Genomic DNA, 12,814 nt, shown 5'->3' with positions numbered 1-12,814 from the left:
TAGAGACAGTGATGCAGTGTTCCCAAAGTAGGTTCCAGCCCGTCAGCTGACTGCTTGCTACAGTGGGTCACGTTAGACATAATCAGCTGTGGAATGTCTTCTCTCTCTTTTTTTTTACATTTTTCCACCCTCCCAATTTATCCCTTGCCCTCAAACTAGGATCAGTGTCTTTCTTCTTTTCTATTTCTCTCTTTCTTTGTTTTTTTCTTTGTGCTTAGTCACAAGACTGCAGGGATGGTGTAGAAGCAGCGCTGCATCACGCAACTGTGTCTTGGTTTTAAAAGAATGTCCATTCAGATTTTTCTGAAATGCAAGCCAGTTGTAATGGGTCTTGACCGGAGTGCTGCAATGACAAAAAAAAAAAAAAAAAAAAAAAAAAAAAAAAAAAAAAAAAAATGCATAAATCATAATAATAAAAAAATGCAATGCATAAAAAGAAGAAACCTTTGGGGGTGGAGAATAAGCTCAAATCAAATAAAACACTCATGAGGGATGAAAAACGATAAACAAAATTATCAGAAGAAAGTGGGAGCAATCAAGCAGAAAAAAAAAATAATTAAAATGCGGTAAAAGCATGGCAGCGAAGTACTGGCAGTCACAAAAAGATTCCACACAAGTGTTTTTTTTTTTATATAATTGACTAACGGCCTCACCGGACGCATGCCTAATGTCTTCAAATATTATCCGCTTATGTTGGTAAACTTGTACTGTGCATATCCCCGTTGTGTTGATCACACACAGGACGGCTTACATTCAGTTGTGTTGTGTTTCAAGGTACGGCATCCGTCCCGAGACTGTGATCATCTACGGGCAGAGCATTGGCACGGTGCCCTCGGTGGACCTCGCCTCTCGCTACGAGAGTGCCGCAGTCATCCTCCACTCCCCGCTCACCTCTGGCATGAGAGTGGCTTTCCCTGACACCAAGAAGACCTACTGTTTTGACGCCTTTCCAAAGTGAGTGCAGCCCGACGACAGATGGCATGCGTGTGTAAACAAGGCTGACTGTGGCATTTTTACCGTTGACGCATGCCATCTGTCCTTTTAACAGATAAAAATGCCTATAAAGACAATGGACTGAAATCATTTTCATCTGATTAGCTCAAGAGCCGGTAGAAAATATTGTCAACTGCGCCACCTGCTGGGTAGTTGGTGAAATGCAGTGCAAATATATTTGTATCCCTTTTCGAATTGCAAACACAAACTTTAGGATTGCATTACATAAAGTCCCAATAAAATGCGCTGAAATCCGCAGCAACTGACATTGTCCTCTTTTTCTGTTTTATCGTGAAGCAACTTTTAATCGTTATCTTCTCTAATTTGTTGTCATTTGTTTCTCTTTGGGGGTTTTTGTCTCGCAGCATCGACAAGATTTCCAAGGTGACGTCGCCAGTCCTCTTGATCCACGGTACCGAGGACGAGGTCATCGACTTCTCCCACGGGCTGGCGCTGTACGAACGCTGCCAGCACCCGGTGGAGCCCCTCTGGGTGGAGGGCGCCGGACACAATGACATAGAGCTCTACGGACAGTACCTGGAGAGGCTCAAACAGTTTGTTGCACACGAGCTGGTCAACTTATAGAGCCGCTTGAAATAAGAGAAGCAGGAAAGGAAGCTGCAGTTTTACAGACAGCCTGACTTTATCGTTTTTGAATTATTAAACGGAGAATCGGTGTCTGTCTGTCTGTCTTCAACTGACTCGGTGGCGACTCTCTTCACTTAGTCGAGACGCTCTCCCCCCTCGCTCCCCTCATTTGGCTTTCCACAGGATTACCCTGATCCTTCCCCCCCCCCCCTCCCCCCCACTAGAAACCTCACCTCCACAAAAATCCTTTTTTTTTTGCTTTTAGATCTGCTTATGTTGGACACTGCAGTTTGCGACTGTGATAGGAGGGCGAAGAAGACATGTGGAAGGACAATATTGGAGTTAATACAGTAATTACAAAGTAATTAAGTGTCATATTCTGTTCCTGCCTTATAAGAGAAGGTTTGTGGTTCTTAATGGAGACTTGCATTCCAGGAAATGGCCTTTCTACAGACTAATTAGTCTAAATCGACTGAACTCCATATTATCCTAATCACTGCGTCTGAATATTGGTTCCATCTCCTCTGAGGACTCCCATTTGTGTTTTATTTTTTATTTTTATTTTTACAGAACATGTCAGATTTGCACATATTGTCACTTAAGAGTTGAACTAGACAAACTAACACTTTACCCATCTGTGCCAGTTTTGCCAAATGTTTTAAGACGTTTCAGAACCCTGTGTAAATAACGAAGAGTGCAACTTGCCGTCATCTCCGTGTCTCTGTAAAATGTAAATGGTACAGCTTGGTTATAAATCCTTTAAGTAAAGACAGTGATCAGCAGTGAGAGGGTTTGGTTAAATGCCTGAGAGTTGGTTCTTTCCAGCCACTTGAAAGGAGATTGATTTGAAGTATTGTTGATTTAAGACACCCATCCTCACACTGCTGGACGTAATAGTCCAGCAGTGTGAATGCTGGGCACATCTGTGGACAAAAATCTGACCTTTTGGTAATAATGATTCACCAGTATATAGAAAAAAACGATTATGAATCCCAGTTGTGTGCAAGTTCTGCCTCTGGGTTTTAATGTATCGAAAACGGCAAATAATAATGATATGTCTACTTTATGTAACTGGGTTAGATTATTGTACCTTTTTTTTTTTTCCTAATACACACAGAAACGAAACTACTGTGACAGCTGCTGTCATTTCTAGTCGACCACTATTGCTGTTCAGGATGAATTATGATCACTGCTAGTCTTTGTATGTTTCTCAGTTTCAGGAAGTGGCTAAAAATACTACAATGGGTTATTTGGGGTCGAAGTATTATCATCTTCCTCCAGCATATTTACACTGGACAATTTTTACTCCACGTATGGTTCTCGAGTCTCCACCGTACTGAGACAATGAGCTATTTCAAAGTGATTAGCTCTGCATCCAGGGACTCGGTCATGGCCAAAATGTTTGTGTCAATTTTATCTTTCTTCACCATAACATTTCTGAAATCATTGTTTTTTTTTTTTTGTTTTTTTTTTTGTTCTTCTGCGAGAGCCAAAATAGAGCTCCCGTCTTGCCATCAAACTCTTAAAATGAAAATGTCAAATTGCTGCTGCGTGCCATGGACAGGTTTTCCTTTTTTTTTTTTTTTTTTTGTCTTTTTTGGCATGCAAGCATTCAATTGCAAAAGACATTTCTTTTTCCTTCTGGTTATTTTAAGTCTTTGGACACTTTAATTTTATTTTTTATTTTTTTTGCAGTTAACAATAAGCCAATCGGTGCTACTGTAAAACCTTCAGGTCTGACCGGCTGCCTGCTAAAAGAGCAGAAACAACTAGCTGTTTGTCAGATTGACCAAGATCCACGCCAGGATTGGGGACCTCCTCTTTTTACGCGCTCATGTGTTTTTTCTATTGTATTTTTATTTTGATCTATAAACATTTTTTTTGCTTATTTTTGTTCACTGTAATATGCTCAGAACGTATATTTACAGTTTTTCTTTTTTTTTTTTTTTCCACAAAATTGTTTGATTGGATTTTTTCTTTCTTTTAAAACCCTCGATATGCCAAGGCCGTCACTCGGGCAGCCTTTTGTACTCGCCACTCTGATGGGTGTAATCTGATTTGATTTAGTTTGTATAGGATATTTCAATGCAAAGAAACTATGTATTAACATTAATATAGTAATTCTGATAATGGATAGAGCAAATAAAATTGTATGTGGAATAATGATCTTATTTGTGACTTATTTGATTATATCAGAATCGGTTGACTTTTTTTTTTTTTTCTTGCTTAATTATAAAGGGCCACAAATCAAACGCTGTTCATTTGGCATGAAGTGAGTTTGGTTTCGACCCAGTTCCTCTAGGAACTAAATTATTTCAAAATGTTAATTTGATGTGTGAAAGTTTTAAAAGGTACTCTATAATATGACTGTTTTAGGTTGTGAAGTACCTTTTGTCCCTTCTGAGGACCAGCAGGTGGCGATGTTGCACTAATCTCACTCACTGGACACAAATTCTTTAAATAACTCCTTGGAAACCCATGTTTTCTTTGGAAGTCAAGGAAAAGGGAAATCAACATTCTTAAGGTAGGAAGCAGGAAAGAAATCTCTGCACAAGATAACATTATCAAAAGCTTTATTGTGTAAATATATATATATTTTTTGCTTTGGAACAAAGTAGGTTCCTGATCCCTCTGGCTAAAAATAGTGTTTTTGTTGACATTGACTCAAGTGAAGGGCATTCACTGTTTTGCAGATCACCAACTTATAACTGTAATGCAGAACAAATCACAGTGAATGTGTATTTTTGTGGTGATTTTATGTATGAAATAACAGGTAGTGCTTTGACTGTGAAGTAGAAGGAAAATGAAAGATGGTTTAGAAAATCATTTCCAGATAGAAATCAGAAAAGTGTGCAGTTCATCTCTGTTCAGACCCTGAGGGAATACTTTGCTGGACTTCCTTTCACTCAGATTAAGGCTGTTAGTATTTTGGGAGGCGTTTCTATGAGGTTTGCACATCTAGGACTTAAAATTGTACCTGCTTATCCTTACAAAAATACTCCAGTCAGATTGGATAGAAAGCATCTGTACGGTCCCTGATTTTCTGTCCTTATCGACAGGAACTCGATAAGGACAGTAACAGTTTTTTGTTACCCAAAAACTGTTATTTTTTGGGTAACAGTTTTAAACTGTAGATGACAGTATTGAAATATAATTATTTTATGGGAAATAATGACTTTTGTATATTTTTATGCACACTGCTACTGCTGCCTTTAGTCGACTGCCCACAGAAGACAAGGTTCAGGTTTGAACTTGAGCTAGGCCAGTTTGCATGTTCTCCCCCAGCATGTAACTCATGAGGGGGTCTTTGTTGTTTAAAACTATCGCCACTTTAGTTTTGTGAGTTCAGCAGTGCATGCTTAACTCTGTGTGTCTGTGTGAGCTGGTCCTGTGATGGAATGGGAAACCATCCAAACATCCACAATGACCTCTCATCCACGGCATGCTCCAGTTCACCCGTTCATTTAGTTAAAGCAGATATATATATATATAAAAACAAATACAATGGACGGGGAAAAAAGAGAGGTTTGAAAATATCTGACAGGAGTAACCATAAAATTGACGTTTTAGTACATCACTTAAGTCCATAAACCACGTTCTTCCTATTGTGTGTAGTTTTTTCCGATAGCCCTTAAACGCACCACAACTTCCTTTCTCTCCAAGCCGCGCCTGCTCTCTCTTGGTGGTGTTGGAGGCTGACCGACGGACGAAAGACAGCCTATCAGCAGAAGAAGAAAAAAACATGTGGAAAATGCACATATATAGAGGGAAGTAAAACCCAGTAAACTTCCTTGGCAGATAAGTTTTTCACTCTTCTTATCAGGACGGGGTGTTTTGCTTCTTATATCGGTTCGCCTGAGAGCGAATGGACAGAGCGGTGAAGGAGCAGGACAGCCTCACCACCAGCGGTAGACCTCAACCGTCCACACGGCCGTCTACATTGTGTCTGTGTCCGTCCGTCAACCATTGGGGGTGGAAGAGGATTCACCAGGTGAGCCTTTCAGTTCACGGTTGTTTTTGTTTATTTATTTATTTTTCTCAGGGGAGTGGTACTTCCTAACAGCTCTCAAACTTCACCAAGAGGTGACAACTAAACGGCGTGTTGCTACGTGTCCCACACTCGTTCCTGCTGGTAATTTTTGGCAATAAAAATCCCCTTTGCCTCATAGGTTTTTTATTTATTTATTTTTTAAACAGTTCCTCTTTTGTGATGCATCAGTTAGCAAAGCTCTCGGTTTTATCCCTATATCGCCCAGCTGCCTATTTTATTGCGGGAAGTGTCACGTTAGCCAAAAAACAATCATATAAGTTGTGACTCCCCATTTACAGAAGCAACTGACCCCATCAATAAAACACATCTCATGTCTCAACGTGGACCAGAGCCGCTCTGAAGATATTAAAGAGCGGTGACAGCGCAGACCCAGTTACGGTGAGGAAACACATGGTTCTAGGTATGTCACGAATAGACATCCAGAGAGAGACTTTTACAGCTGAGGAATGCTTTTGTCCGTCCGTCTTTTACTCTCAGTGACCCCCACCCTCACATCTTGATATTCAGTAGCTTTTAAATCAGATAAATATTAGCGGTGAGCTGATTTCGCCCGGAGCTGTGCAAACCTCTGATTAATGTGTTTATGGTGAGATCACAAGAGGCAGCTGATCTGATGCATTAAACACGACTTCTAGGGTATTTTTATGCTGATTTTCATATTTATTCACATTATTATTATTATTATTATTTAATGTTGTTGCTTGTCTTCTGGTTTCAGCAAAAACGAGGTGCACCCCTCTCCAATGCTTTGAGAACTGACAATTTAATGTTGTTGTTTTTTAAAGATGCACAGCTTGAATCAAGAACACAATACCCATAAGGTGGTGGCAGCATTATGCTATGGCTATGTTTTTCAGCAGCAAGGGCTGGTGAACTGGTCTGAAAGGGATGTTTGTGAGCAAAACCTGTTTCATTTGGTCAGTGCTTTAAAACTGGGACGAAGGTTCACCTTCCAACGGGACGATTATACAAGCATGCTGGGTGTGTCGTTTGCTTCACAAATGAAATGTTTAAAAGTTGTAGGCATGTTCTGTTAATGAAATGATTCAACCCCTAAATTTAAATGACGCGTCTTCCATGCTGTGAGGTAGCAAAACACACACACAAATAAATGCTAAGGGTGTGAATACTTTCACAAGGCACTTGTCATGAAATTAGTAGACTACAAACCTGACTAAAATGATTCGCAATAGTTAAAGTACATGGGTACTAAATGGCATGTTTGTGGGTAGTAAATGGAAGTGGAAAAGGATTAAATGAAATCAAAATGTATTAACACCAATTACCGGTAGATTGGGGAAAAATTCAAACAATAGTATTTGAAGCAATTAAAGTTTTGAAGACAATTGTAACTCTAGAAGTTGAACTCTGGGTTAAACACAATGCTTAAAACCTTAAAATCCCAAATGTTTCACAATCTACGTAGAAATCTGCTGTACAACATATCAAGTCACAATGCAAATGTGAGCAAATTTCACAACTGCAAATGAATGGATGCAATATCTGGTAGGATATTATCTTTCATCTGCCGTGGCCTCTTGATTTTGTGCAGCCCTAGTTTTCACCAATGCCAGACGATCAAATTGACTTTTGTACCTCATGTGATGCCATCCTACCAAGTACATAAAAGGAAAGTTTGTATTTTTTATTTATTTGTTTATTTTTATTTTTATTTTTTATTTTTTTAAGTCTTGCAGTGATTATCCGTATTTCCTTACCCAGATGTGTTTTACAGTCCATGTAAATTCGTTAGTGGGAAGAAAATACACATTATAATGGGATCCTCAGGCTGGAGAGAGTGTACATCCAAAACATAATGCCATCATTGTACCTCTGCCTCTGACAGCCCCGCTGTACGTAAGATGGATGGTTCTTGATATGTACAATAAATGTTTTATACGTGTTGCAAGGGGAATGTTGACGTAGATAATCCAGAGAGTGTTGCGCCTGGTTTATTTCGTGGCTTGCATTAATCACAGGGCTATTGTCTTACTTGCCCCTTATTGTGAACTGCTTTGTTGAGGACTTGAAGAGGTTTGTTTGTTGCTCTTGAGCAAAACAATGACTAATTTACTCATCAAGACAATGGCTTTTTTGTTGTTGTTGTTGTTTGTTTGTGTGTGCTAATTGGTCAGCGCGATGCGGCCTTTCTAGATTTCATTGAGGCCGTTTTCGATCGTCAGTAGAGAGAACTTTCCTGCTCTCTTTTAGGACTCCGATATTAGAAAATCTTGCAATGCTGTGTTGATAAATATTGTGATTGTGATATCAGTTGCGATAAATGCCCATTTTCTTCTTTCCTCTCTCTCGCTCATCTGTGCTTCTATCACTCTGTGACTTTTTGCATTTTGGACAAGGTTATTGTTTTCTAGTATGAGCGTCTGCACCTGTGAATGTGTAATGAGTCAAATCTCCCTCATATATTCACATCTACATTTATCTTTGACTGTCCTACTCATCAAGTTGTAAGATACAAACTTCTTTACAACGTATTTGTGTGTATCAGGTTTGATAAAGAGGTTGTCAAACAGGAAGAAACACAATTTTTTTGTCTTCTTTCAAGGGTAAACTGCAACTAGTGACTGAACAGTTGATAACATTACTTCTGATCTTCCTTCCCGAGAAAATTTAATCTGTTGTATACTTAACATACTAATTAGAAGCTTCTTGACGCACAGACGACTTTGTTTATTCACAGTTAGGCTGGGCTTTAGATTGCTCGTCTGGGTATAAGTGTATATAGGAAAAGAAGGAAAGTGGTTGTAGTGTTTAGTGAAAGAGTGCATATTTTTGCACTCCGAGTAGAGTGGAAAAGTAACATCTTGCCAATATTAAACTATTATTTTTTAAATGTAAGAATAAAAGTGAGCTAAGAGCATAGATTCCAAAAGGAACTTGACAACTTTCATCCACTTTTCTTTAAAAAATAAAATAAAATAAAACCACTTTAACTGTGATTTTGCCACGGCATCTTCTTTGCACAGCCTTCTTCAGATCACACCAATGATTTTTTTCAATCTGATTCTGGTTTGGAGTCTGGTTAGGTTTTTCTTACTGAAACCATAACCTTTTACTTGCAAAACCACTCTTTTGTTGATTTGGTGTTGGGCCTTTTAGTCATTGTGAAAGATGCATTTCACCCTCAGCTTTGAAGCAGAAGTCTGAAGGTTCTGTTGCAACATCGACTGGGCAATTTCTGCATGCGTCCTGACTAAGCACCTAGTTACATCTGTATAAACAAGTTTCCAAAGTATGAAGTTGATATGCTTTTTGTTTTGTTAGACCACATATTACCTTTTGAAATGTCCCAAAGATGTTCAGTTTTGCGTTTATCATCGTAAGATGTGTATTTGGAAGAGGTTTTTATGAAATTTTGTAACCCTTGTACGTTATTATTCATAATAGGCTTTCTTCTAGCTACCTTACCCCAAGCGGATACTCCCAGAACATGAGATTCTTATCACATGTAGTACAAGACCGCTACTTGCATCTTGCAGCTCAGTTACTATGACTTGTAGGCCTCTTGGTGCACTCACTGACCAGTTTTTTGTCTGGACCTTTATTTAATCTTAGAGGGATGTCCAGTTCTTTGTAATGTCATGATTGCGCTAAGTTTTCTTTATCTGATTGTAAATCTTTTCTATCTCATGCCTTTAAAATGCATTTGCATGTTTAGATCTTTTAGAATCTCCGAGGGATCATAATTTTTGACTAAGAAAATGTCAGGATAAGCCTGGAAGAACAGCGAAAGTTTATTCAAGATTAATGACACACATTAAATGAGAGCATATGTGTATTGATATACTTAACATGGGTTTGAATGTGATGATTATTTCTGAACACATCCACATCTCCTTGAGATGCACACTTATGGGACCAGTATATTTTAGGTCTTTTGTTTCCCCTTTTTCCTCTTGAAAGCTCTCAGATTGTTTTTCATTTGAGGTTTACAGATGACCTTAAAGGTGGAGAAAGTTCAGCAAAATATTTATCTTCTTTTTTTCTTTTTTTTTTTTTTCAAACCGCAAGATCTTGACATTTCAATTGGGGTGTGTGTACATATTTTTATATCCAGTGTATGCTAAGTGTTTGCTCCTGCCCATTTGACCTCTTTATGTTTGCATGTCTCATAATCTGGCAAAAGTCCGTTTGCACACTAATAAGGCTGTCCCGCCTCGTCCCTGGGAACGAATGAGGGGCTCTCCCACTCTTCAAAAAATATTTGCGCAAAGTTTTGGAATAGGAGTTAGACTATTTTCGAGGAATTAAATTCCTTAGGACATTATTTTAAGATGATGATGATGATAAAGATGTGTACCTATCCGTGGCCTCAGTTTCTTGGCGTTGTGTTCTCCATTTATGCTAAACAGTCGAGCTCCAGCTGAAGCGCTCTCCCTCTTCCCCACAGTAATTGGTGCCATCTGTTTGGCTGTGTTTTGGTGTTTGGAATGCTCTGTTATGTTGTGATCCATTAATGCTGACAAGAGCAGCCAGTGTCATCCCGCTCTAGACAAATCATCCAAGAAGAAGTTTGCCGCTGATGTGACAAATTACCTTGTGTTTTAAAAATCAAGTCCAAGGATATTAACCTTTAGCCCCCAAACTTAGTGGTTAGTGGGGGATTCTCTGATTGTCCTAGCCCTTAACTCACACCCCCCAGGGTCCTTTACCTCCTACTGTTTTCCTACTCACTTCTAATGTCTGTTCTTCTTGTGTTTACCTCTACTTTGACCTTCTCTTTTTCAACTCTGTTTATTCCTCCATTTTATTGTCTGGTTTTTTTTAACAACTTTTTATCTCTAACCTGTCTGAGTGTAAGAATTATGAATTGTTTATATGACTAACAACACTTGTTTTTTCGAAAATGATTCCTTTCAAAAGATTTCAGTCCACTTAATTGTTTATACTTTTTCTATCAGTTGAAAGTTGAATGTCATAAGTAGACCTGAAATCAGGAAATATATTTTTCCTAACTCTATTCATCTCTCTTGTTCTTTTTTTGTTTCCGTCCTCAGATAAGCGGACAGGAATACCATGCCGACGAGTGATTGCCCAGGCCGCATCCCCACATTTGTGGCTCCATCTCACAGCAACCATCAAAGGTGTCCAGGTTACATTCCCGGTCGGGTGGCTCCAGTCCGCTCGCCTCCACCTGCCAAAGCTCCACCACCTCCGCCGTTGAAGCCACATGGCCTGCGACTGGAGCAACGAACTACGCCCAGCCTGTCAGTGGAAAGTCAGCACAGAGGTCCTTCTCTGAACGTATGGCAAAGGAAAAACACTCTTATCTTCTGCGGACTCTCGCTGGGGGCTTTCGTTTTTACACTTATACTTGCCCTCAGTCTCGCGAGTGGAGACAAATTAGATGGTTAGTATTGCATGTTTTCTTTTTCGGGGTTTTCTCAAAATTTGTCAAATTCCTACTGTTTGGGTTTCTAATGTTTGTGATCGATTGTACTCTCAGAAAACTGTCCAGACCACCACTTATCCCTGAGCAAGTGGAATCCAGGTCACCAACCAAACAACGATATTCTTATCCGTAGGGGGGATTTGTATAGACTGGAATCTTCCGCCACCTTTCGTTCGCTTACCATCCAATCAGGAGGTGAGACTGTGATGTTTGCATATTGTTTTGCATTCTTCAGCAAGCAATTTTATTTATAAGACGCATTTCATTTGATTTCTCACAGGTCGTGTAGTGTTTGCTGACAATGCAGATGGAAGCAGAAACATAACATTGAGAACACATTACATCCTCATAGAAGATGGCGGTGCCCTTCATATTGGTTCACCTAAATGCCGCTACCGGTCCCGTGCCACAATCGCCCTCTTAGGTCGCTCGGACAGCAAAGCTGTTCCCGAAATCCCTGTCATGGGCCACAAGTTCATCGGTGTCATGGGCGGCGGAACTCTAGAGCTGCATGGCACAGAACGTGTTTCCTGGTCTCTGCTGACCCGAAGCATCCCCGCGTCCGGGCTTTCCACCGGAGGCTATGCCTTCCAGAAAAACTTCAGCCGTGGGATCAACTTCCGGGTGTTCGACCAGGACACATCTGCTTTGATCTACGCCGAGCGCTTTGACACCCACAACTCTCGGAACGACAGTCGGAAACTCACTCAGCTGCTCCGCTCCCTGCCGGCGGGTCGCATAGTCGCGCTGGCTGTCGGGGACTCTGCGGTCAAGGGGTTGCTGGAAGAAACCAAGAAAGCCTTTAAAGAGGTGCTTGGCAGCCAATTTGCCGACGATCTTAAATACAGGTAACAACACATTACCAGCACGGTTCATGTCTGGATTCCTCCTGTGGGAGCCATATTGGCTTTTAAGCTTTTTGAAATTATGTTCTGGCAAGTGTCTCACAAAGACCTCTGCTTCCCTAATGAGTGTGGAGTGGAAACGTCTTTAGGAGTGTCTTGTTTACTCTCAGTCTCCTGGGCCTGATAAGGAAAGTGATTGTTTTTTTTGACAGCTAAAGTAAACACTTCCACTTTTGAACCCTCTCTACGTAGAGGACCAACATTTTGTTCCACACATATCCTCAGTGGAAAAAATGATGCCCCCCTTTCATGTACCATTGCATTTAACGTGTTCACTTGAATCTTTCCCAGTTACTTGTCTTCCTGTTTCCTGTGCCTTCTCGCTGTATCGCACTGCGCCAGAAAAAGGAAGCGCACACAGGATAAGAGGGTTCAGATCAGAGGTTGGAGCATTTGCACAAAATCTGGCAATTCAGGGGAATCTGTGTTCCATATGGTTATTATCTCAGAAGAACAGAAAGAGAAATGTTCATTGTCGGTAGTTCTGTCAGTAGGAGGTGATGGGTTTTAAATTAGCTTTCAGTGGCAGATATCTTGTTACTATCACTCAGGTCCAAGTATGTACAAGGTCACCGTTTCCCATAACTGTGTGATTTGCGCTGAGGTCCTCAGATGCCTTCAGTGTCACATTTCCCATTTGGAGGTGAGTGCCAGAGCATTGCGGTTTCTGACCATATTCCCCTTAAACCCACTCCCACTTTAGAGTAGTTTACATGAGTCACATAATCATGTTTATTCTTAGAGGTGCTTATTTACTAGCAGTAGTTTAGTTTTTCCATATAGAGCTCTGACAATGTATATACTCCCTAACACGTTTCTTCAGTTTGTTTGTTTTTTTCTACATCTACATTTTTAAGATCATTAGAA

The 12,814-nt window shown here is 40.1% G+C and overlaps 2 protein-coding genes across 2 annotated transcripts in view; both read left to right on the top strand.

Moving 5' to 3' along the window:
• Positions 1-2,697, top strand: part of abhd17b (abhydrolase domain containing 17B, depalmitoylase) — an 18,474-nt gene extending 15,777 nt beyond the window's left edge. The window contains exons 3-4 of the mRNA XM_015057997.1: positions 775-954; positions 1,359-2,697. Coding sequence (XP_014913483.1) covers positions 775-954; positions 1,359-1,578 — 400 coding nt within the window. The 3' untranslated portion in view covers positions 1,579-2,697. The remainder of the gene's footprint in view (positions 1-774; positions 955-1,358) is intronic.
• Positions 2,698-5,231: 2,534 nt separating this feature from the next.
• cemip2 (cell migration inducing hyaluronidase 2) lies at positions 5,232-11,910 on the top strand. Its single transcript, XM_015057994.1, has 4 exons — positions 5,232-5,572; positions 10,648-11,000; positions 11,097-11,237; positions 11,323-11,910. Exons 2-4 carry the CDS (start codon positions 10,667-10,669, stop codon positions 11,892-11,894), a joined length of 1,047 nt encoding a protein of 348 aa, XP_014913480.1. The 5' UTR covers positions 5,232-5,572; positions 10,648-10,666; the 3' UTR covers positions 11,895-11,910.
• Positions 11,911-12,814: the final 904 nt, after the last annotated feature.

This window comes from Poecilia latipinna, unplaced genomic scaffold, assembly GCF_001443285.1.
Source record: "Poecilia latipinna isolate Pla-1442-1.1 unplaced genomic scaffold, P_latipinna-1.0 Scaffold1507, whole genome shotgun sequence".
Taxonomy (NCBI): domain Eukaryota; kingdom Metazoa; phylum Chordata; class Actinopteri; order Cyprinodontiformes; family Poeciliidae; genus Poecilia; species Poecilia latipinna.
The sequence above is the reverse complement of the archived record's forward strand: the minus strand, read 5'-3'. Positions and strand labels throughout refer to the sequence as shown.

Excerpts from the sequence above, each read along its gene's own strand:
- cemip2 (XM_015057994.1), top strand. The coding sequence starts at position 10,667 with ATGCCGACGAGTGATTGCCCAGGCCGCATCCCCACATTTGTGGCTCCA. Across the intron at positions 11,001-11,096 it reads GAGTGGAGACAAATTAGATG|AAAACTGTCCAGACCACCAC; the intron begins GTTAGTATTGCA and ends TTGTACTCTCAG. Across the intron at positions 11,238-11,322 it reads GCTTACCATCCAATCAGGAG|GTCGTGTAGTGTTTGCTGAC; the intron begins GTGAGACTGTGA and ends GATTTCTCACAG.